Source organism: Panthera tigris, chromosome B2, assembly GCF_018350195.1.
Source record: "Panthera tigris isolate Pti1 chromosome B2, P.tigris_Pti1_mat1.1, whole genome shotgun sequence".
Taxonomy (NCBI): domain Eukaryota; kingdom Metazoa; phylum Chordata; class Mammalia; order Carnivora; family Felidae; genus Panthera; species Panthera tigris.
The window spans coordinates 65,949,282-65,974,064 of record NC_056664.1 but is presented as its reverse complement, the minus strand read 5'-3'; the positions used below and the strand labels follow the sequence as shown (position 1 = coordinate 65,974,064).

Below are 24,783 nucleotides of genomic sequence, written 5' to 3'. Positions count from 1 at the left end.
CCTGAGCTGAAGTCGGACGCTTAACCAACTGAGCCACCCAGGTGCCCCAACATGAAAAAACAACTTAAACTAGAAGACATTCACAATACACACAACTGAAAAAAGATTAGTAAGAGATTGAGGGAGAATACTTGAAAGGGAGAACTTTAGGGGCGCCTGGGTGGCTCAGTCGGTTGAGGGTCCAACTTTCGGCTCAGGTCATGATCTCACAGTTCGTGGGTTCGAGCCCCGCATCAGGCTCTGTGCTGACCTCTTGCTCAGAGCCTGGAGACTGCTTCAGATTCTGTGTCTCCCTCTCTCTGCCCCTCCCCTGCTTATGCTTTGTCTCACTCTGTTTCTAAAAAATAAATAAATGTAAAAACAAATTAAAAAAAAAAGGGAGAACTTTAGGGGTGCCTGGGTGGCTCAGTCAGTTAAGTGTCCAACTTCAGTTCAGGTCATGATCTCATGGTCTGTGGGTTCAAGTCCTGCCTCCAGCTCTGTGCTGACAGCTCAGATCCTGGAGCCTGCTTTGGATTCTGTGTTTCCCTCGCTCTCTGCCCCTCCCCCACTCACACTCTGTCTCTCAAAAATAAATAAACATTAATAAATTTTTTTGAAAGGGAGAACTTTCATATATTATTTTATATCCTTGAGAGGTTTTCTTTTATAGTGTGCAAATACTATATTGATTTTTAAAATTAAATTGAAGAAATAAAAATATCCACTAAAGTTAGAGTCAATATCTCCTCTCATAGAGATTATCTGATAAGTGTTGTAGCCCAGATGATGTGGATGAGGGAATTCAGGACATTAAAACTATCACCCTTTTGTAAATTATCAAAATTTTCCATTAAAAAGATTTTTTAAAACAAACACTTCATAGCTAATTGTTAAGAACAAAACAGTTTGCACAATCTGCTATCTATTCTAGAACAACTACCAAACAAGATTTCTAGAAATGCATTAGGAAAGTATAAGAACATGCATGAGATATCAGCTTCAGAACAATGATTTCCTGTGGGAAGGGAAAGATGCTTTAAGTGATACCTATTTTATAACATTTTTTAATGTTTAAATTTTTTTGTAAGTGTTTATTTATTTTTGAGAGAGAGAGACAGAGCATGAGTGGAACAGAGGCAGAGAGAGAAGGAAACACAGAATTCCAAGCAGGTTCCAGGCTCTGAGTTGTCAGCATGGAGCTTGAGGGCTCCAACTCCGTGAGGGCTCCAAAACCATGAGATCTCACTGAGCCACCCAGGTACCCCTTTAATTTTTTTTTCAGTTTATTTATTTTTAGAGAGAGAGAGAGAGAAAGAGAGGACCAGTGGGGGAAGGGCAAAGAGAGAAGGGGACAGATGATCCCAAATGGGCTCTGTGGTGACAGCAGAGAACCCCACATGGGGCTGGAACCCACGAACTTGGAGATCATGACCTGAGCCACCCAGGTGCCCCTAAGTGACATCTATTTTAAAGAAGAGAGGTGAGGCAAAAGTGGGAAGGTGTTAACATCTTGTTAAATGGGGGAGGTGGTGGGAGTTACATAGGTATTTGTTATACAACTTTTCGAATGTGTGAAATCTCTCATAATTTAAATTTTTAACTATAATTAAGAATATTGGGAAGAAATGTTGTTTTAGGATGTTAGAATTAAACGGGATTTATTTATAGTTGCTACATTTTCTGGAAGGACTACCTCTAACGTTTATATTTTATTTTTTTAAATTTTTATTATTTTTTAAGTTTATTTTGAGAGAGAGCAGGAGCAGGGGAGGGGCAGAGAGAGGGAGGGAGAGGGAGAGAGAGAGACAGAGACAGAGAGAGACAGAGAAAGAAAATCCCAAGCTGGTTCCACACTGTCAGCGCAGAGCCCGATATGGGGCTCGAACTCAAAAAACGGTGAGATCATGACCTGAGCGGAAGCCGAGAATCAGAGGCTTAACCTGAGCTACCCAGGCACCCCTCTAACATTTATATTTTCAAACAGGACACACTTGCTTTAATCATTTTGAAGCAGTAACCAACCGTAGAGTCAGTAGACACCAGGGAGCAGAAGAAAGTAAGTGTAAATTCAATAAGGCGGCCCTTGGCCTGATCTACCTACTTACTCCTGGAAGGTAACATAGAAACCTTAACCTAGACACGGAAAGTGATTTGGGGCAATGAGCCTGCCAATTCAACGTTTTTTATTTATTTTTGGGACAGAGAGAGACAGAGCATGAACGGGGGAGGGGCAGAGAGAGAGGGAGACACAGAATCGGAAACAGGCTCCAGGCTCCGAGCCATCAGCCCAGAGCCTGACGCGGGGCTCTAACTCACGGACCGCGAGATCGTGACCTGGCTGAAGTCGGACGCTCAACCGACTGCGCCACCCAGGCGCCCCGAGGCTGCCAATTCAAACCACACTGTTAATCAGCTATGTGCCGGCGCAGGGGCCTTAAAGGCTAAGTGAGACCTTACGCAGCTTCTGAGAGCGGGCTGGAACTCAAACGCTAGTAGCAGGAAATCCGGGGGCCGCCTTCTCAGCGCCACCGAGCAGGGGCGCTGGGGGGGGGAGGGGGGGCGTCAGTTGGGTGGGCTCACCCGGAACCACGCACGGGGTCGCAGGAAGAGGCGGGGTTGGCCGGAAACTTAAAAGGGAGCACAGGATTCGCGCCTCCTTGGAGCTTTGCGGGGGCTGCTTGGACATTGCTCGGACCTTGCTCTTCCTGGGCTGCGGGACCTAGCATGGCAGACGATGCAGGTGCTGCTGAGGCCCAGGGGAACCAATGCACGCCTGCCCAGTCCCTGGGCAGGCTGCTGAAGTTACCACTTCCACCACCTCGGATTCGCACCCGGCCATGGTGGTTTCCTGTGCAGGAACTGAGAGACCCACTGGTGTTTTACCTGGAGGCATGGCTGGCTGACTCGATCTTTGGTGAGCCACCCTAGGTGTGCTGGTGCTGTAACCCCTCCAGTACGACAGTCCAGAGCAACTCTGGACAGTCTCTGCCTGATTTGCAGGCCACATTTGACACCAAGATGCCCACCTTCCTGCGCTTTCCTCTCCTGGCCTTCAAATCTAGCTCCCACTGACCGTTCGACCATGTTTCCCCTCAAAGTCTCTTTTCGTGTTTAGGCCCAGGCAGAGCCATCATTCCAGAAATAGAGTGGATGAGCCAAGTCCTGCTGACGGTGGACATAGTTAACTCTGGGGACTTAGTTGAAATCACCATCTTCGGACGGCCCCGTGTACAGAATCGGGTGAAGAGCGTGCTCCTGAGCCTGGCAAACTGGCACCGGAAACGTCGTGCCCGAGGTGAGCGTCTCTGAAAACCTGCAAGTGGAGGGAGCCACTGGTTAACCACCTGGCGGTACCTGCCTTTCTTCCAGCCTTTATTACCATAGCAAAACCTTTTGCAGTTTCCTAACTCCAGTGTTCTGCATGCATCCAGTTTTCTGGGCATCCCTTTGTGAGAGGAGTGCAAATAGGACCTTGGGAAAGCAAATCTGACACATTCAAGCCCGTCACTGCGCACGCATCCTCAGCTTGGTTTTACCACTGTGTCCAGATCTCAGGTTCAGAGTCTCCACCTGAGAAGTGATGCTGCTAGTACTTCCCCTCCTCCCCCACTCCCCTCAATGCCGAGTACTTTGGAACAGTGAGCATTTTTCCTTATCCAGCTGAGAAGATGAATCAACTTGAGGAGTTCTTGAAGACCCATGCATCAGGTCCCCAGACTCCTGAACATCCTATTGTGTAACTATTTTCAGGAGCATTGTGAGAACAGTCCTGCTTCTGCTGCTAAAGTTCAAGAGAAGCAAGTATGCATAAATCTCTGCATTCTTTTTTTCCTGTGTCTTGATGGGTAGTGCTCTGATTATTATGATGCAAAAGTGAGTTTGTAGTGCCATTCTAGTAAAGAACTGAATTTCCTTTTTGTCCAATGCTATAAAGAACTTTGCTGACTTAAAATTAAGCAAATACATAAAAGAGTGTTCATTCATGTCTTGATGTGAGAGGTGGGTAAAAGGCTGATGCTAGTGGTCTTATTTTTTCCTTTGCTTCTATCATTTGGAATCTACTAGCCCTTTTATGATTTTATGGCCACAGTCAGGCCCCTAAGCACAGGCCCACGAATTTGCATTTCTAATAAGCTCACAGGTAATACCAATGCTTCTCCTCTGGGGCTCTCACTTTGAAGTTGGTGGTTTGGCCCCTGGGTACCACCTACGGTGCATTTTCTTTTTGGAGTGGAGCCTTCCTCCCTGCACATGGGTGGGTGTTCCAACATGAAACCTGAGGTGATTGCTTATTTATTCTGTTGACATTGTGATTCATCAGAGTACAGCCAGGGTCCTTGGCATCTTGACTATTGGAAGGCATCCTGCCACCAAGCCAGCTGTCTCCTTTCTCTCTGAGGCCTGCACAGGTGTTCTGCATGAGCTGGGTTGTTTTTCCATTACCCATTACCATGCTAGGACTAATTTGTGCAAAATAGCCCCCACCTAACACTGCCTCCACTTTCAGGAAGCAGGCTTCTTAGGGGAAAAGTTATGGAGAGCTCTGTGGCTTCAGAGTGGAATTGATTCAACTCCTGCAATTTCTTTACCCCTTATCAGTAATGGATTCTAGCTGTTTGCAAGGGTTGTAAACACACACATACACAAGTCTTTTAAAATGTGCTGCTTTGGGGAGGGGGTTTCCTGGTGGCTCAATCAGTTAGGCATCTGACTTCAGCTCAGGTCATGATCTCACAGTTTGTGAGTTCCAGCCCCGCATCCAGCTTTCTGCAGTCAGGGCAGAGCCTGCTTGGGATCCTCTGTCTCCCTCGGTCTCTGTCCCTTCCCAACTCGTGTGTGTCCTCACGCATGCTCTCTATCTCAAAAATAAGTAAACATTAAAAAACTTTAAATGTGCTGCTTTGATTACAGGTGATATCGAATGTTTTTCTAATTCACATTTTTGTAAAATGCTTTTACATTTCTCATTCCTATATTCCTTCTTTCAACTCTGAAGATAGGAATTTTTATTATCTGTATGAGCTTTTGTAACAAATAATGGCCCATTATAACCAATATTTTCCACTCCTTTGCTTAAATTATTTGTATACGAAAAAATTCCATTTTCTGTAGTTAAACTAATTATTTTCTGTCTGATTTCCCCTCATCCTCATCCCAACCCCTTTTAATTAAGCCTAGGTACTCCTGCGTTTATCCTTCTGCAGAAATTTGATTAAAAAAAATTCCAACAGGTTATTTCTAGTGGGATATCTACAAAACCATTAAACACTTTTTATAATGTTATTTGGAGGAAGAGGATTATGCTTAAAACATTCTAATTGTCTAAAAATTATCCAGAATTATTAAATGATCCTGTGCACTTTTCATCCTTTACATACATTAACATGTTGAAGCCCTTAACCCCCAGTACTTCAGACTGTGACTGTATTTGGAGACAGGGCCTTTAAGGAGCTAATTAAAGTGAAATGAGGGGGGTGCCTGGGTGGCTCAGTTGGTTAAGTGTCTGACTTCAAAACTCAGGCCATGATCTCATGATTTGTGAGTTTGAACCCTTTATTGGGGTCTGCTCTGACAGCTCAGAGCCTGGAACCTGCTTTGGATTCTTTATCTCCCTTTCTCTCTGCCTCTCCCCCACTTGCGTGCACACTCTCTCTCTCTCTAAAAAATAAATAAACATTAGAAAAAACGAAATGAGATCCTATGAGTGGGACCTTAACCAATATGACTGGGGCCTTTATGGGAAGGGGAAATATGCACAGAGATAGGTGGGTGCATGGAGAAAAGACCATGTGAGAAGACAGCAAAATGGCAGCCATCTGCCAGCTGAGGAGAGAAGCCTCAGAAGAAACCAATCCTGCTGACACATTGATTTTGGACTTTCAGCCTCCACATCTTTGAGAAAATATTTAAGCCACCCGGTGTGTTGTGTTGTTATGGCAGCCCTAGCAAACTAATAACACATTTAGTATGGTTTTTCTCTGTGTTCCCTTTCACTGTATGCTGATATGGTATTTTTACTACCTTCATAACTTAATAATTAAAAATAATTAAAATTAAATAATAAAAAGATTGTCATTCTTTTCAGAATTTGGGGGTAATATTAGCTAAGTATTAGAGCTTGTATCACCTACCAGGCCTTGTGCCAAGCACCTAAATATGCTTGAAACATGATTAACTTGCTAAGGTCACAGAGCTAGGACATTGGGATGGATGGGTGAAATTTGAACCAAAACATTGATTCCAGGATCCAAACTCTTTATACTGTCCCACTTGCTTTCATTTTTCCTCCACACCTGAATTTAGACTCATTTCTCATAGTTTTTATTTCTTTTTAAGAGCAATTAGAATAAACCTCTTAATTGTAAAGAATCAGGGACAACGTGGTTTTTCTTTTTCTTTTTTCTTAAGTTTATTTTTTGAGAGAGAGCTAGACCAGGAAAGAGAGGATCCCAAGCAGGCTCTGCACGGTCAGCATGGAGCCCAACGTGGGGCTCGAACTCATGAACTGTGAGAGCATGATCTGAGCTGAAACCAAGAGTTAGACACTTAACTGACTGAACCACCTAGGTGCCCCACATTGACTTTTTAAAGTTTATTTATTTTGAGAGAGTGTGTGAGGGAAAGGGGCAGAGAGTTAATCCCAAACAGGGTCCACACTGTCAGCATGAGAGCCTGACACAGGGCTCCACCCCAACAAACTGTGAGATCATGACCTGAGCTGAAATCAAAAGTTGGATGCTTACCTGACTGAGCTACCCAGGCACCCCTTGTTTGTCCCACTCTTAGTGATGTTAAAAAAAAAACAAAAACAACCTTGTTTTGGGACATCTGGATGGCTCAGTCGGTTGAGCAGCAGACTTCAGCTCAGGTCATGATCTCATGGTTTGTGGATCCGAGCCCCACATCAGGCTCACTGCTGTCGGTGCAGAGCCTGCTTCAGATCCTGTGTCTCCCTCTCTCTTTGCCTCTCCCCACTCATGCGCTCTCAAAAATAAATAAAAAGGCCTTGTTTTGATCGAAAGTGTGAAACTGAGAGATTCTGATGTGCTAAGTAGTACCTGGCTTAACTAAAATGAAGCTGTGGGAAGACCTTGCAATAGGCTACATGTGTGGCCTACAGCTAACCTCAGAAGTTAGTTCTACAGATTCTATCAACCATGAATTTTTTTCTTTGATGCCTCTAATCAGCCTATTCAAAAATTGTCCAGACTGACCTTTTTACTAGCTGTCAATAGTTTTAGCTGAAAAAATATACAAACATGTCATCGTTTCCAGACTTTTGTAGTTTTACCTTTGTTCCTTCACAATCTTTTCATTGACTGCCATGGGTCTCAGTTCCCAGAGTTTCCCATCTAACTCACCATCTTCTTTTAGTTGGTAAAACATACTCTGTAATGCATATATAATGTATTTGTAAAGAATGAAATGAGCACTCCAGTGTACCCTAATAGAACCCAATATTTTTAGAAGGCATCTGTATACACCTTTTCTCTCAACCAATTTTCTGTTTTTAAATAAGTTCCTTTATCTGGAAAACAAATGACCAAGAGTGCCAATAGAACAGTGAGAGGCTTGTCCTATTAAATATTAAAACATTCTATAAAGCTACGTAGTTAGAACTGTGGGATAGGTATTGAAAAAAAATAGAGAAGTGACACACGTGGACATAAGTACAAGTGAAACTGTTGAAAGTGATTTTCCGTAAGAGAATAGGTTGAAAAGGGCAGATAGAGAGCTCTGGAGACCTTCAGCTGGGTGAAAACTCAGGTGGCACTGCTTCATGCCCTACTTTAAGAGTCTAATAGGGCTTTTTAAAAAAAAATTTTTTAATGTTTATTTTTGAGAGAGACAGAATGTGAGCAGGGTAAGGGGAGAGAGAGAGAGAGAGACAGAATCTGAAGCAGGTTCCAGGCTCCGAGCTGCCAACACAGAGCCCAACATGGGGCTCGAATTCACAAATCCTGAGATCATGACCTGAGCCGAAGTCAGAAGTCTGATGCTTGACTGACAGAACCACCCAGGAGCCCCTAATAGTTTTTTTTTTTTTTAATTGAACATTTGTTCTTTATTTACTCTGATATTCCCCTTCTGGATTAAAAAGATATATCAAGTCTTCATTCTACTCTGAGGTGGCCTCAATTGAAATTTTGAGCCTGGATTGTTTTTGAGTCTTAAATGTTTGAAGTTCACTCCACCCAGGCTTTTCTTTGCTTCTTCTAAAAACAGTTAATAATCCATTAAAATTCAGCTTTGCATTTTATTTCCCTTATTAAAATAAGTGCTAATTTAAAATTGGAGTGGTCATCCATTAGTGGTGACCAAAGAGTGTATGATAGATATACCACTCCTTTAGTTTTTAAAGTTAGGTTTCCTTGGAATTTTTAAATGAAAATTTTCACAATCAAGATTAACGTATGTTTTATTTATCCAAGCACCCAGCTGTTCACAGTTTGCTTCCTTCTGCTAGCTAGACACTGGCTCCCAGCTGCTAGGAGTAGAGCAGAAAGCCAAACTGACAGAGGTGCTGATTATCACTACAAAGGCAATCATATTACAATATGTAAATATCTGAAATTAACCTGTGCACCTTACATTTACACAATGTTACAGGTCAGGTATATTTCAATCAAAAAAAAAAAAAAAAAAGCGCCTGGGTGGCTCAGTTGGTTAAGCCTCCGACTTCAGCTCAGGTCACGATCTCTGGGTTTGTGGGTTCCAGCCCTGCGGGCCCTGTGCTGGAAGCTCAGAGCCTGGATCCTGTTTCAGATTCTCTCTCTCTGCCCCACCCCGCTCATGCTGCCTCTCTTTAAGAAATAATAAACACTAAAAAAAGTTTTTAAAAAGTGGCAAAGAAGGCTAGCCATCATCCCGCGCCAGTGCACTTTCGCTGCTGCGATTAGTAAGGGAGGAGTCTCCAGGACTGCTAGTGTCTCACTTGCGATAAAACTCACTGAAGGTCGGGTGACCCGACCCAAACTCGAGGACCAGGGCAGTCCTGGCTCTTTCTCCCAGTTTTCTCCTTCCTCGCCGTCAGGTGGCCGGGCTAGGAAGTCACTCGCGGCTTCCAGCGCCACGATATGCCCAGCCAGGAGGACAGTATTGGAACCAAGTTTTTTCATCCCACATCACCTAGAGTAGAAACACCACAGGCTTTAAGAAGTTTTCCAAGGAGGACGGACTCGATGGGCGGGAGAAGCCTCTTCACAGGTAAAACCAGATGTTTGCGATTAAAGAACACAAGACGTCTCACCTGCCTCTGGGTAGAGAGCAGCCTAGGGCAGATACTGGCTGCTGGAAGAATGGCCTCTCCTTCCCCTTTTACCTGATAATTAACAGACACTAGGGAAATTCAATTCTTTATTAGGATTCTTTAGGTCAGTGTTTGTAAACATTTAACATGGGGGCAGGGACCAAGAACTACCCACACCATTCTTTCCCCAGCTCTGCAGCAAGAATCAGGACTTAGGTGAACAGAGCTCCAGTAAGATCTTCCACTTCAACCTTGCCAGGCTTCTGCTTCCGGGCCCGAAGTTCTTTCATAACCTGGTAACTGGGCCCTAGGTAGCATCCAGGGAGCGCTGGGTTGCCGCCTCGCCTACCGCGCCGGGGTCCTGCTGGGTCGCCGCCTCGCGGACAGCGCCAGGGTCCTGGGTCGCCGCCTCCCGGACAGCGCCGGGGGAACGCTGGGTCGCCGCCTCCAGGAGAGCACCGGGGGAACGCTGGGTCGCCGCCTCCCGGACAGCGCCGGGGTCCTGCTGGGTCGCCGCCTCCCGGACAGCGCCGGGGGAACGCTGGGTCGCCGCCTCCAGGAGAGCACCGGGGGAACGCTGGGTCGCCGCCTCCAGGAGAGCACCGGGGGAACGCTGGGTCGCCGCCTCCCGGACAGCGCCGGGGTCCTGCTGGGTCGCCGCCTCCCGGACAGCGCCGGGGTCCTGCTGGGTCGCCGCCTCCCGGACAGCGCCGGGGGAACGCTGGGTCGCCGCCTCCCGGACAGCGCCGGGGGAACGCTGGGTCGCCGCCTCCCGGACAGCGCTGGGGTCCTGCTGGGTCGCCGCCTCGCGGACAGCGCCGGGGGAACGCTGGGTCGCCGCCTCGCGGACAGCGCTGGGGTCCTGCTGGGTCGCCGCCTCGCGGACAGCGCTGGGGTCCTGCTGGGTCGCCGCCTCCCGGACAGCGCCGGGGGAACGCTGGGTCGCCGCCTCCCGGACAGCGCCGGGGGAACGCTGGGTCGCCGCCTCCCGGACAGCGCTGGGGTCCTGCTGGGTCGCCGCCTCACGGACAGCGCCGGGGTCCTGCTGGGTCGCCGCCTCTCGGACAGCACCGGGGGAACGCTGGGTCGCCGCCTCGCGGACAGCGCCGGGGTCCTGCTGGGTCGCCGCCTCCCGGACAGCGCCGGGGGAACGCTGGGTCGCCGCCTCGCGGACAGCGCCAGGGTCCTGCTGGGTCGCTGCCTCCCGGACAGCGCTGGGGTCCTGCTGGGTCGCCGCCTCTCGGACAGCCTTCGGAGAGCTCTGGGTTGCCACCTCCTGGGCAGCATTGGGGTCCTGCTGGGTCGCCGCTTCCCGGACAGCATTGGGGTCCTGCTGGGTCGCCGCCTCCCGGACAGCCTTCGGAGAGCTCTGGGTCGCCACCTCTCGGGCAGCGTGGGGGGATCTCTGGGTCGCCGCCTCCTGAACAGACTTCGGAGAGCTCTGGCTCGCCACCTGCGGAGCTGCGTCGTCGGACCGCTGGGTCGCCGCCTCCCGGACAGACTTTGGAGAGCTCTGGGTCCCCGTCTCCGGGACAGCGTCGGGGGACCGCTGCGTCCCTACATCCTGGGCAGGGGCCTTCTCTGAGCCTGGAAGAACAGTGTGGAGACCTTACCTGTGTCCCCTACTTTCTCCACAAGAAGATTTATCCAAATGGGCTGGGGGATTAGGGTCTGGAACCTGAGAGTGCAGGATTAATTTGACCATCTATATTCCTTGCAAGAAGGAAACCCTCTCCTGGACTGAGAGGATGAGACCGCTGCCCGGTGATCTCCGGGAAGCATCAAGATCTCTACCAAGGAACCCATGGCCTGCCTAGGGAACCCCTCACTATTCCCGGTTTCATACTTTGTGCCCGGAGTTGGCGATGATAGTCAGCCAAATTCATGATCATCTTGGATACATCTTCCTGGTAATAGGGCCGACCAAATATCAAGATCTCAGCCTCGCCCTCGGGGTCCCAATGATTAACGTGAAGCAGGGTTTGTGACACACACTCGACGTGTGGTATGTGCTCTCCTCCCCGACCTGTGCAGGAAGCAAAGAGGCTGTGAGGGGCGGGATTTGGGAGGGGAAGGCGGCGGGAGAAGGTAGCGCTGGTTTGGGGCTAGGACCACTGGAGAGGCTGGCCCTGGAACGCGGCCAGCCTGGGGGGCGGGGTGGATAGGAGTGTCGGGGGTGGAAAGACCGCATTGGCCACCGCTCTCAGACCCACTCACCGAAGATCGCCTCCACCAGCCACGCCTCGAGGTGAACAGCCTTCGGACTCTTCAGGTACTCGGAGTGGAACCAATAGGGTCGCTTGGTGAGGTTACCGAGCACCTCGAATAGCGTCCCTTCTCTCTGTTCCAGCTGTACGAGCGTCGGAAACCGCTTAGGAGTGGCCATGCTGCAGTAGGCCTTGCTGCTAGCGGCCGTGAAGCTGCAAACCAAGAAGGCCAAGATTAGTATCAGTTGCGGCAGTTGTGGCTTGGCCAGGGCCTTATTTCAAGGGCTTTTGGTAAGCCCCTCCCCATCCGCCTCCCAAACTCCGCAGCCTGGGCTTCTTCCCGAGATTGCAGGAGTGCACTGGGTAGAGCACCTGGGCGCTGTAGGAGGGGCCACTGGTCTGGACCCGCCCATTTCCCCAGGCCCTGGGAGCCAGAGGTGGAGCTTCTTCTGGGAAGCAGGTCTCGGGGAGATGAGGACAGCCCGGTAGAGGCATGGGAAGATCCAACATCTGGACAATACCTTTCAGAGAAGCGAACTGATATTTGCGCAGACACAGGTGCTTTTCAGACGGTTCAAATGGGACCAGCATTCCTGAGGGGTTGGAATGACTTTTTCACGGAAAACCTAATGAAATGCATTAAAGAAGTAAAAACTCAAGGATTAAAAAAGGTGTTCAAGGGCTAAAGTAAGTCCCACTTTCTCTTGAACCCTGAATACTGAGTTCCCTCCTCAGAGACCATCACATTTCCAGCTTCTTCCTTGACTTGTCAGAGACAGCTGAGCACATCCAGAGCAAATTCTCTAAGTAACATGTTATTTCTATGTCTTGGTTTCGTTTGTTTGTTTTGTTTTGTACAGTTTAAAGCATTACCCATGAATTGCTACTCAGGAAGATAAAGTTATATAACTTTAGTAGTTGGGGTGTCATGCCCAGGCCCAGAGGTGAGAGATCTCTGAACTCAGGTTCAAACTTGTATCCTCTGTGGGAGTTCTGTAGGCCAAAGAAGTGCATGAGAAATTTGTAGGTGTCTGACAGGATCTAAAGTCTTGAGACCTAAGCAGAATGTGAATTAAGAGCCAAAGAAGGGCAAAATCTATTCAAAGAATCACAGAATGGATTGGCAGAACGATTGGGTAGACAGAACAATTGAGTGTATAACTGACACCCAAGGATCTGGGCTCCATAACTATCCCCTCTGGAGGTTACGGACTCACTAACATAGCAACTATAAATTGAATTTTAATGTCCCATCAGTACTGCCAAAAATAATCCAATCCGAGAAGTATTTCTATGAAAATCTCTAGTCTGAAATCTCTTTCTTACAGCAAATGATATAGGATAATATATTGTTTCTTAGTTGGTGTAAGAGGATACTTAGAGTTCTACGCATGTTATTGTCATTATGCACACGTAGAGATCTTTTACTTCATTGAAGTTTTAGAATTAGGAATGGAAATATTTAAGATAATTAAAATTAGAGTATTAATATTTAAAAGTGATCTGTCAATTATATAAAATCCTAGAATACGTGGACTAATCTATAGAAAGCATGGAGTATTCTCATGGATAGAAAGCATGGATTGAAAGCATGGAGTACTTGCCCAGGGAGGGGAATGCAGGGAGGAAAGGATTGGAAAGAGGCATTTGGAAACTCTCGGGGATGATGGAAATGTGCATTATCTTGATTACAGTGATGGTTTCACTGGATATGGTTTATATGTCAAAACTGGTTAATTGTACACATTTTAATGTAAGCAGTTTATTGTGCTTTATTCTTCAAAGTGGTTTAAAAAGAAAGGAACCATATACATGGTATTTTATATTGCTGTAATATTTTAGATAATTTATTATATTAGAAAAACAGTTTTGTAACTCCAATTTAAAATATATAAATAAAAAAGTGAAAAATAAAATATATAGTTAAGTCATGGATTTAGATATATGACTTTAAGATGAAATCTTAGTTTATATTCAGTGTTGGATCACTGAGAAGAACTTCAGTTTCAATATATTCATACGTTTTATTTATTTTATTTACAAGAATTATTTAGTAATTGAGAAGTTCTTGTTATTTGAGCCTATTAAAGTACTTTGCAAAGCTCTTTGCCATGTATGAGAATGGGTTTTGTTTTTGTTTTTGTTTGTTTTTGTTTTGTTTTGTTTCTGAGATTGTTTAATCAAATTCGTCAAGGAGACCTTATGTCATTCGTAGCCCATTAAACATAACTTTTAAAACTTTCTAGACTTATGAATAGGATAGTGAGTTTTGAAAGAAAAACTTGAAAGCTTAAGGAAGGACTAAAGGTTTGATTTTTACAATTTGAAAATATATTTCTTTTTTTTTAAATTTTTTTTAATGTTTTTATTTATTTTTGAGACAGAGAGAGACAGAGCATGAATGGGAGAGGGTCAGAGAGAGAGGGAGACAAAGAATCTGAAACAGGCTCCAGGCTCTGAGCTGTCAGCACAGAGCCCGACTTGGGGCTCGAACTCATGGACCGCGAGATCATGACCTGAGCTGAAGTCGGACGTCTAACCGACTGAGCCATCCAGGCGCCCCGAAAATATATTTCTTTTAATGTTTATTCATTTTGAAAGAGAGAGTGCACGTGTGAGCAGGGGAGAGCGAGAATCCCAAGCAGTCTCCTGCACTGTAGGCACAGAGCCCACTCAGGGTAGATCTAACAAACTGTGAGGCTATGACCTGAGCAGAAACAAAGAGTCAGCCGCCCAACCAACTGAGCTACCCAGGCGCCCCTGGTTTTTACAGTTTTAGGAAATATTAATTTTCAAAGAAATCTCTAAACACTCTTTTGTATGCACGTAAATCACCCCCAAGGTTCCAAAAAAGAAAAAATACACCGTCTTTCACCCTCCTCTCCCAGCTTACCTATATTTATCAGACCTGGTACCCCCTGTCCCACTTCAGTAATATGATTTTGTTAGAGCAGTGTTCAAGTTTATACTATTATGACCTTGTAAATAATATTCATAAACTGCAATATGATTTCTTGGGTAAAGTTTTATTTTTCTTGATGTTATTAATTGCTTTTTTGTTCAAATGCTTCTTTTTCTTTTTAAAATGCTTACTTTTCTGGGCACCTGGGTGGCTCAGTCAGTTAAGTGTCCAACTTCAGTTCAGATCATGGTCTCTTGGTTCATGTGTTCAAAGTTCCTTCTCTCTTGGTTCATGTGTTTGAGCTTCCTTCCAGGAAGGAAGCACTGTCAGTGTGGAGCCTGCTTGGGGGGTCTCCCTCCTTCCCTCTCTCTCTTTCTGCCTTTCCCCCACTTGCTCTCTCTCTCTCTCTCTCTCAAAATAAATAAACTTTAAAAAAAATGCTTATATTTCTATGTGTTCCTCCTTTATCTCCAAACTGCCCAACTATGTAAATTTCTCCTGTCCTTTCAAGCCGAGCAGGCAATTTATCATTTCATCTTGACAGTATTGCTCCTTCAGTCTTAACTGTTGTAATCTAAGTTAGTTGCTTTCCAGGCCCATCATCCTGTGGTTTACCACAGCCTTTTTCCGGTGTTGGGTCCTGGGCTCTCTGGATCCCATGACTTCCTTTCTTTGTGCATGTGCCTGTTTGGTTTTGTTGTTGTTGTTTGTTTGTTTGTTTAGTAGATTTTATAGTAGTATCAATAGCATTCAGGCAAAAATTATTAAATTTGTATATAATCATCTTCAAGAGGATCCTTGTGGTTTCTACTATACTTATGTTTCCCACTTTGTTTCTGATCAGCTCCTAAGAAGTTGAGACTGAGCTAGCTGAATTCCAGGAAGGCAGCAGAAAATTAAAGGCAGAGTTGTGAGCACAATTAGTTCAGGCTAAACAAAGAAATAGAGACTTGCAAGCTGATGACAAGACTGAAACATGCAGTGGAAGCATTAAAGGCAATTGTGGCAATAGATGCTGATGCCTAATGTGAGGTTTAGTAAGATGAGAAATATATTTTTTCAGGTGGAACTTAAGAGCAGTAGGCAACAAAAAAAATAAAAGCAAGTTTCAAGAGAATTTTTGAAATAAAATGTTCTCTTCTACTGAACCATGTAAAGGTGGCTTAGAGTTAAGAAGTTCACTTAGAAATTTCATAGCTGTCAGCTTTCTAGCCTAATGTTCCTAACTATAATATTGTAGTTCCTATAATTTTCAAAGGCTGTCAGATAGATTGGTTCATTCTACAGTACTTTAAAATTATATATATGACATATGCAGTTATTTCATTATCGTTCATTGTCCCTTCAGTTTTGGAGTCTAATTTGGGTTAACAATTAGCTTTAAAAAGGAGTTTTCAGTAGTACAAAGATTAACCCTTTTTGTTGCTCTTTACTACCTGCCTTAGCCAAATGCTTGGGAGTGTTTTTGCATCTGGGGAGTGAATGGGTTTGGGGAACGTGGTGGGAGAGTTCAGGTAAGGGATAATGAATTTGGACTCTTAGTGGTGGTTTACACTGGGCTTAACCTGGGCTACATTCACCCTGAGAACCAGAGATTCTCTCACCAAGTTCATAATATTTGAGGCAAAGGTTTCATTATTTGACTTCTCTTCAGAGAGAGACTTCCTTTCATTTTGATGGAGTAAATCCTCTATTATTTTCTGAGGAAATGCATATTTTGAGGCATTGCATGTTGGAATATATTTTTATTCTATCCAGATAGGTATTTGGACATTTGGCCTTAGAAATTTTTCTTTTTCAGAGAGAGAGAGGGAGAGAGAGAGTGCACACGTGTGTAAGCAGGGAAGGATCAGAAAGAGAAAGAGAGAATCTGAAGCAGGCTTTGTGCTGGCAACATGGCTCAAACTCACAAACCGCAAGATCATGACCTGAACTGAAATCTAGAGTTCCACACCCAACAGGCTGAGTCACCCAACTGTCCCTGGCCTTAGAATTCTTGACTGAAATAATTTTCCCCTCAAAATTTCATGCTTTACTTTATTGTCCTCTAGCTTCCACTGATGTTTTTGACAAGTTTAGGCCATTCTGATCTTAATCTTTGGGAAATGATCTTCAATTATTTTACTAAACATTTTTTTTTTTTTCCTCTGGGGCACCTGGGTGGCCTCAGTTGGTTAAGCATCTGACTTCCACTCACAGTTCATGAGTTTGAGCCCCATTGGGCTCTCTGCTGTCAGCCCAGAGCTGGCTTCAGATCCTCTGTCACCCTTTTTCTCTACCTCTTTCTCACTTGTGTTCTCTCTCTCTTAAATAAATAAACTTAAAACACACACACACACACACACACACACACACACACACACACACACACACATTTTTCTCCCTTGTGTTTCCTGGCTCTTTCTCTTGTTATTCAAAAGTTGGCCTTCTGGACCAGTGTTCTTCTTTTTCTTTTATTTTTCATTTGCCCTATGCTGTTTTGTTTGTCTGGTAATCACTGAAGTTTGGAACTAAAAAACTAATTAGAAGCTCTGAGCCTGTACGTTTGTCTACACCCAACATTCACTGAGGGAGATATGTGTAGAATTTTTTTGTGGGAATCCCAGTGCACTCTCATGAGATTTTTCAGTGTTCTCTCCACTGGCCACCCCTTATGTGAGTTCTGCTGACTTTAGAAGCAACACACACTTTTTAAAATCTAGTTTCCTTTTTTCTTTGAATTCATTGTCTTAGTTTAGATAGAAAAATTGTCATTTCAACCATGTACTGAAATCTTAATGTAAGTGAATGCTTGAAGCTAGTCAAAATGGTACCAATATAAAAATGGAGCTAGTAGTCCATGAGCTTGAAATCCATGAGTGATGATTTTTTTTTAATTTATTTTATTTATTTATTTTTTGATGATTTTTTAAATAAATAATAACAGCTATGTGGGAGTGGTATTGGGGTGGGGGAAGGATGTCCTCTGTATTAGAGGATGGCGATGATGATGATGATGATGATGATGATGATGATGAAATAATGATAGTAGCTGTGTGTGAATGAATTAAGGAAGCACTAATCACACACTATGTGACCTAATCTGTGGAACAATTTTGAGAGTAGTAGTGATTATTATTCCTGAATCTGAGGCTCGTAGAAATAACAGTGAGTGAAAATCGGATCTCATATCTTGGTGTATTTTGTCTTTTCCCCTCCCTGAGGAACAGAGTTTGTATCTTTATTCTTTTTGGTATTTATTCTGAGACCAAGGACTTGTTTAACCTGGTGATTTGTCTTCGATCCCCTGAAGGTGCTTTTTCCACAATCCAGGTGATTCTAAGGCACAAGAAAGTTGAGAATCACTATATGAGATCACTCTGTATTTTCTGATTTCCAGGGCTGATCGTGTAGCTTTAATACATCTCTTCTGTTCACAGATACTACTTTGATTCTGCATTTGTTCCTTGTTAATTTCAGAATGTCTTAAAACCATATGTGATATTTGAGTATGGACATATAAGAAAAAATATATACTTCTGCTTCATTACCTTGACTTTAAAAGACTGTTATTTTTTCTGTAATCAAAATAGATGCTTCTACTATAGAAATAAAATTTCTATACTACCTAAAACAACTATAACAAAAAAGAGTATTTCTAGTTGCATCTTTTGTTCTGTTTTAAGTCTTTCTACTCCTGCTTTGTATCTCTTATGGTCTAGGTTAAAAAACACTGAAGTCCACTGTAAAGAAAGCTTTATCATCTTCTGCACATCCACTTTAAATAATACAAGTTGTGGGGTGCCTGGGTGGCTAGGTCAGTTGATTGTCCAACTCTTGATTTTATCTCAGGTCATGATCCCAGAGTTTTGGGATCAAGCATCTCTTTGGGCTCCACGCTGAGTGTTCAGCCTGCTTAAGATTCTCCCTCTCTTTCTCTCTCTCTCTCCCTCTCTAAAATTAAATAAACAAGTGAATGAATAAGTAAGTAAATAAATAAATAAATGAATAATTCATGTTGTAATTATCAACATGGATGTGTCTGGCTCCAGTGTCCTTATACTGTGTTATAGGCCTGAAAAGTAAATAATTAAAATTATTTCTTCTAACAGTAAAAGGAGCCACCAGCTGCTCTGGAATGCTATTTCCAGGAAGACTCTGACCTCAGCTTTTTGGAAGATCTCTGTCACCCTCCCACCTCTTGCATTACTCCCATCCTACCTTCTTTAGTCAAGAAAGTATTTACTTTTATAGCTAGTAACAGGTGTTGAGGGGTAGTGAGTGTTTAGATGATGGAAAGGCCTACCCTAATAACACACTCAGATGGTTTTGAAGTTTTCAACCAGAATTAAACCTGAGTGGATTAAAATATCCAATTATTTGCTACTTAATAGAGATGCTCAATGCAAAAGGATGTAAACATTCTCCAACAGAAGAAAAGCAAATGAATTAGACAATAAGAAATAAACCTGAAGTTATAATGTTTAATATCTAGTAGACTTTAGGGGCGCCTGGGTGGCTCAGTCAGTTGAGCATCTGACTTCGGTTCAGGTCATGATCTCACAGTCTGTGACTTCGAGCCCTGCATCGGGCTTTGTACTGACAGCTCGGAGCCTGGAGCCTGCTTCGGATTCTGTGTCCCTCCCCTCTCTCTCTGCCCCATCTCTGCTTGTGCTCTGTCTCTCTCTGTCTTTCAAAAATGAATAAACATTAAAAAAATAATTAAAAAATATGTAGTTGACTTTACTGTGAATGGCATTAAGCAGGAAATGATCTTTATGTAAGAACATATTGTTAATCATTTTGTACCACAGTGTTCTCTTTAAGTCTCTTAACTATCCACCTTTCACTACCAATAGAACACAATGGTATATGGCAGCTAGAAAGGGGTCCCAAGATTGCAACTGAAATTCAGACAGATATTGAAATTTTAAAATTCTTTTTTTTTATTAGTTTTCTTTATTTTTGAGAGGCAGAGAGAAACAGAGCATGGGTGGGGGAGGGGCAGAGAGAGAGGGAGACACAGAATCCAAAGCAGGTTTCAGGCTCTGAGATGTTAGAACAGAGCCTGATGTGGGGCCCCAACCCACGGACCATGAGATCATGACCTGAGCTGAAGTTGGATGCTCAACTGACCAAGCCACCCAGGTGCCCCAGAAATTTTAAAATTCTGATTCCATTCTTTTAATTAAACTTTTTTTATTTTGGGATAATTGTAGATTCACATGCAGTTGAAATAAAAAATACAGAGAGAAAAAAAATACAATACAGAGAGCTCCCATGTACCCTTACTCAGTTTCCTCCTATGGTAACATCCTGCAAACCTTTAGTACAATATCACAACCAGGACATCAACATTGGTGTAGTCAAGACACAAGAAACCCCCATCTTGCTCTTTGATAGCCACACCCACGTCCTTTCAGTCCCTACCCCCTCATTAATTTCTGGCAACCACTTACATGTATCTGTTCTTCATTTCAATAATTTTGTCATTTCAAAAATGTTATGTAAATGGAATTATATAGTATGTAAACTTTTGGGATTGGCCTTTTTTCCCCATTAGCATTTTTCCCCATGGGCCTTTTTTCCCCATTCAGCATTATCCTATGGAGATTCATCCAGGTTGTTTCTTTCTTCTTCTTTTTTTTTTTTTTATGTTTATTTATTTTTTTGAGAGAGAGAGGGAGGGAGAAAGGAGAGGGGCAGAGAGAAAGGGAGAGAGAGAATCCTAAGCAGGCTCCATGTTCAGCAGGGAGCTCCACCTGGGGGTGGTCATTCTTTCCACCACCCCCCCCCCCCAAATTGTTTTAACTATTCTGGTTCCTTTGCCTTTTCATATAAATTTTGTTATTTTTTTAATTTAATTTTTTATTTTAGAGAGCAAGAGCTATCAGGGGAGAGGGGCAGAGAGAGAGAGAGAATCTAAGCAGGCACCATGCTCAGCACAGAGCCCAATGTAGGCTTTGATCCTATGACCCTGGGATCATGACCTGAGCCAAAATCAAGAGTCAGATGCTCAATGGACAGAGCCACCAAGGCACCCCCATCCAGGCTGTTTCTGTTAATACTTTGTTTCTTTTTATTGTTGAGTACTATTCTATGGTAAAGTATATCACAGTTTATTTAACTACTCACTTGTTGAAGGACATATGTGTTGTTTCCAGCTTTTGGCTATTACAAATAAGGCTGCTCTGAAAATTCCTGTGAGGGTCTTTGTGTGGACGTATGTTTTCATTTTTCTTGGGTGAATACCTCGGAGAGTAATTGCTGGGTCCTATGGTAACTCTGTTTAATTGTTTGGGGAACTGTCAGATTCTCTTCAGAGTTCCCATCAGCGATGTACAAGTGATGTAGTTTTTCTGAAGCTTCACTTTAGGGTTGTCCCTATTTTTAATTTTAGTCATTCTTTTTTTTTTTTTTAATTTTTTTTTTTTTTTACATTTATTTATTTTTGAGAAACAGAGTGAGACAAAGCGTGAGCGGGGGAGGGGCAGAGAAAGAAGGAGACACAGAATCTGAAGCAGGCTCCAGGCTCTGAGCAAGAGGTCAGCACAGAGCCTGATGTGGGGCTCGAACTCACGGACCGTGAGATCATGACCTGAGTCAAAGTCAGATGCCCAACTGACTGAGCGACCCAGATGCCCCTAATTTTAGTCATTCTAATAGTTGTGTATGGTATCTCATTTAGGTGTTTTTTTTTTTTTTTAATGTTTATTTATTTTTGAGAGAGAGAGAGACAGAGTGAGCGCTGGGGAGGGTCAGAGAGAGAGGGAGACACAGAATCCGAAGCCAGCTCCAGGCTCTGAGCTATCAGCACAGAGCCTGATGCGGGGCTCAAACCCACAAACTGTGAGATCATGATCTGAGCCAAAGTCAGACGCCCAACTGACTGAGCCACCCAGGTGCCCCATCTAATTTAGATTTTAATTTACATTTCCCTAATAGCAAATGATAATGAACATCTTTTCATGTACTTATTAGGCATCTCTATATCCCATTAAGTGAAATGTCTTTATGTCTTTTATTTTCTACTTGTATTAGTTTTTACTCTTGAGTTTTGGGAGTTCTTTATGTGTTCTTTTTTTAATGTTTATTCATTTAAAAAAATTTTAATATTTTTATTTATTTTTGAGAGAGAGAGCAAGAGTTGGGGAGGGTCAGAGAGAGAGGGAGACCCAGAATCCAAAGCAGGCTCCAGGCCCCTCAAAAATAAAAAAAGATTACAAAAAAAATTAAAAAAAAAAAAAAGGGGGAGGGGTGCCTGGATGGCTCAGTCAGTTAAGCGTCCGACTTCAGCTCAGGTCATGATCTCACCATTCGTGAGTTCGAGCCTCACATCCTGTTTTGTGCTGTCAGCTCAGAGCCTGGAGCCTGCTTTGGATTCTGTGTCTCCCTCTCTCTCTGTTCTTCCCCCATTCGTACTTTGTCTCTCCCAAAGCAGGCTTCAGACTCCTGAGCTGTCAGAACAGAGCCCGAGGTGGGGCTCGAACTCATGAACCTTGAGATCATGACCTGAGTTGAAGTTAGAAGCTTAACTAACTGATCCACTCATTCTTTGTGAGATATGTAGTTTCCATATGTTTTCTCCCAGTTATAGTTTGTCTTTTCATCTTCTTCTTCTTTTTTTTTAAAGTTTATTTATTTATTTTTGAGAAAGACAGAGACAATGTGAGTGGGGGAGGGGCAGAGAGAGAATCCCAAGCAGGCTCCATGCTGTCAGCACACAGCCTGACTGGGGCTCGAACCACAAACCTGTGAGATCTTGACCTGAGCTGAAACCAAAAGTCTCATGCTCAACTGACTGAGCCACATAGGAATCCCGCCTTTTCATCTTAATAGGTTCTTAACAAAAGTTTTAACTTTAGATGAGATCCATTGATGAATGTTTTCTTTTATTGATCAAGCTTTTGGTGACAAACCCAAGGACTCTTAGATTAACCTAGTTTCTGAAAGATTACTCCTGTATTTTTCCCTAAAGTCTTTATGCCCATATATTTTACATTTTATCTGCCCATACCATGCAGTCTTGATTACTATAGCTATAAAATGATAGTTAAATTTAGGCAGATTAATCATACTTTTTTTTAAAATTGTTTTAGCTATTCTGGTTCCTTGGCCTTTTCATATAAATTTTATTATTTTTAATTTAATTTAATTTCTTATTTTAGAGAGAAAGCAAGAATGGGCAGGGGAGAGGGGCAGAGGGAGAATCTTAGGCCCCACCTTCTGCGCAGAGCCCAATGTGGGGCTTGATCCCATGACCCTGGGATATGACCTGAGTGGAAACCAAGAGTTAGAGTCAACCAACTAAGCCACACTTTCATATAAATTTAAAATGTTTATTTATTTATTTAGAGAGAGTGTGTGCATGAGTGGGGGAGGGGCAGAGAGAGAGGAAGAGAGAGAGAATCTCAAGCAGGTTCCATGCTGTCAGTGCAGAGCTCATTGTAGGGGCTGGATCTCACGAACAGTGAGATCATGACCTGAGCTGAAATCAAGAGTCAGAAGGTTAACCAGACTGGGAAATTAAAGGGAGACACATAAATACTTGCATCCTGGGAAATAACAAAAGTTAAGATAGTTATTCCTCAAGCAAGAAGGGGTTGGTAGTAGCACACTTTCTGAGGAAGGGTTGGGGACAGGAATATACCTCCCCTTAGTAAATCACACCACTTGCCAAATAGGCCCCCAAACCAGCAGTTTGTGAAACTACAATCAAAATGGGTAAGTGAAAAAGCAACGAGGGCTCCATAGTCACTTATCCTAGGGGCCAGGCAGACAGTGGGGGAATCATTGATAGGAGTGGGGAAGCCAGTGCTTATAAGCTGCTGATAAGTTTGAAATAAGTTTGTATAGTTATGCAGGCTTGTCTCTAATGCCCTCAAGTTGGACATAATTCCTGTGCCTCTCTATCTGCTTCTTCAAATACTATATTGGTGGGACGACTGGCTAGCTTAGTCAGTGGAACATGTGACTCTTCATCTTGGGGTTGTGGATTTGAGCCCCATGTTGGGTATGGAGATTGCTTAAAAATAGAAGCTTTTTAAAAAAGTTTTAAGTTTATTTTTATTTATTTTGAGAGAGAGAGAGAGAGAGAGAGAGAGAGAGAGAGAGTACAAGCAGGGGAGGGGCAGAGACAAGGAGAGACAGAATCCCAAGCAGGTGCCACACCATCAGTGCAGAACCCAATGTGGGGCTCGAATTCATGAACTATGAGATCATGACCTGAGCCAAAATCAAGAGTCGGATGCTTAACCAACTGTACCACCCAGGCACCCCTAAAAAATAGAAGCTTTTAAATACATACATGCATACATACTACATTGAACTTCCAGCCAAAGAAATGTTGTGGGGGTAGGTACAGGAAAGTATTTAGAAAGCATGATAAGGAAATTCTCACTGAGGAGATGGGTTACACTTTTGTCCCCCAATAGTGTTACTTTGTATTAGCTAACTAACACACAATTACTTCTCCTCCCTTCCATTAAAATTCAAAACCACAGGTTTTGAACTGAGCCTGGCTGGCTCAGTCAGTAGAGCATGTGACTCTTAATCTCAGAGTCAGGAGTTCAAGCCCTAAGTTAGGCATGAAGCCTACTTAAAAAAAATAAAAAAGCAAAAAAGCAAAACCACAGAAAAGTAAAAAGAATTCTGTATTTCCTTACTGAGAATCAACTGTTGACATTTGTCACATTGGCTTTCTATATATACATAGAAAATGATAGTGTTTCATTTTTTTTGGCAGGGGGCTGAAATATTTGTAAGTAAATTGTAGATATCAACACTTTACATATTTCAGCATGTTTCTCACGGGAAACAGCACTTTCCCTTATATAATAAAACTACTTGGGGTGCCTGGGTGGCTTAGTTGGTTAAGCATCAGACTCTTGATTTTGGCTCAGGTCATGATGTCAGGGTTTGTGAGATGGAGCCCCGTGTTGGGTTCTGCACTGACAGTGTGGAGCCTTCTTGGTATTCTCTCACTCTCCCTTTCTGTCTGCCCCTCTCCCACTCACATTCTCTCTCTCTCTCTCAAAATCAATAAACATTAAAAAAATTAAAAAATATTTGTCATGTTCTACAAGTTATGTATTATAGAACATATATTCAAATATTACTTTACAACATAGTCCATATTAAAATGTCCCCATTGGGGGAAGCTGGCTGGCTCAGTCTGTAGAGCATGTGACTCTTGATCTCAACGTTGTGAGTCTGAGCCCCATGTTGGTGTAGACATTACTTAAAAATAAAATCATTTGTAATATTTTTTAATGTTTATTTATTTTTGAGAGAGAAAGACAGAGCATGAGTGGGGGAGGGGCAGAAAGAGAGGGAGACACAGAATCTGAAGCAGGCTCCAGGCTTTGAGCTGTCAGCACAGAGCTGGATGCAGGGCTTGAACCCATGAACCATGAGATCATGACCTGAGTTTAACTGACTGAGCCACCCAGGTGCACCTAAAA

At 43.5% G+C, this 24,783-nt stretch overlaps 2 protein-coding genes across 2 annotated transcripts; one reads left to right on the top strand and one right to left on the bottom strand.

Annotated features, from left to right (window-relative positions):
• Nucleotides 1-2,589: 2,589 nt before the first annotated feature.
• On the top strand, nt 2,590-4,677 carry LOC102951797 (oocyte expressed protein). Its single transcript, XM_007090109.2, has 3 exons — nt 2,590-2,896; nt 3,098-3,277; nt 3,643-4,677. Exons 1-3 carry the CDS (start codon nt 2,707-2,709, stop codon nt 3,720-3,722), a joined length of 450 nt encoding a protein of 149 aa, XP_007090171.1. The 5' UTR covers nt 2,590-2,706; the 3' UTR covers nt 3,723-4,677.
• A 4,771-nt stretch (nt 4,678-9,448) lies between these two features.
• KHDC3L (KH domain containing 3 like, subcortical maternal complex member) lies at nt 9,449-12,121 on the bottom strand. The gene is made up of 3 exons (XM_042985308.1): nt 11,450-12,121; nt 11,079-11,258; nt 9,449-10,819 (listed from the first exon to the last, which is right to left on the bottom strand). Exons 1-3 carry the CDS (start codon nt 11,616-11,618, stop codon nt 9,540-9,542), a joined length of 1,629 nt encoding a protein of 542 aa, XP_042841242.1. The 5' UTR covers nt 11,619-12,121; the 3' UTR covers nt 9,449-9,539.
• Between the last annotated feature and the right edge of the window lie 12,662 nt (nt 12,122-24,783).

Coding starts and splice junctions, on each gene's coding strand:
- LOC102951797 (XM_007090109.2), top strand. CDS start 2,707: ATGGCAGACGATGCAGGTGCTGCTGAGGCCCAGGGGAACCAATGCACG. Junction 2,897..3,097: donor GCTGGCTGACTCGATCTTTG/GTGAGCCACCCT, acceptor TTTCGTGTTTAG/GCCCAGGCAGAGCCATCATT. Junction 3,278..3,642: donor CCGGAAACGTCGTGCCCGAG/GTGAGCGTCTCT, acceptor TTCCTTATCCAG/CTGAGAAGATGAATCAACTT.
- KHDC3L (XM_042985308.1), bottom strand. CDS start 11,618: ATGGCCACTCCTAAGCGGTTTCCGACGCTCGTACAGCTGGAACAGAGA. Junction 11,259..11,449: donor GCTGGTGGAGGCGATCTTCG/GTGAGTGGGTCT, acceptor CTTCCTGCACAG/GTCGGGGAGGAGAGCACATA. Junction 10,820..11,078: donor TCGCCAACTCCGGGCACAAA/GTATGAAACCGG, acceptor CTGTTCTTCCAG/GCTCAGAGAAGGCCCCTGCC.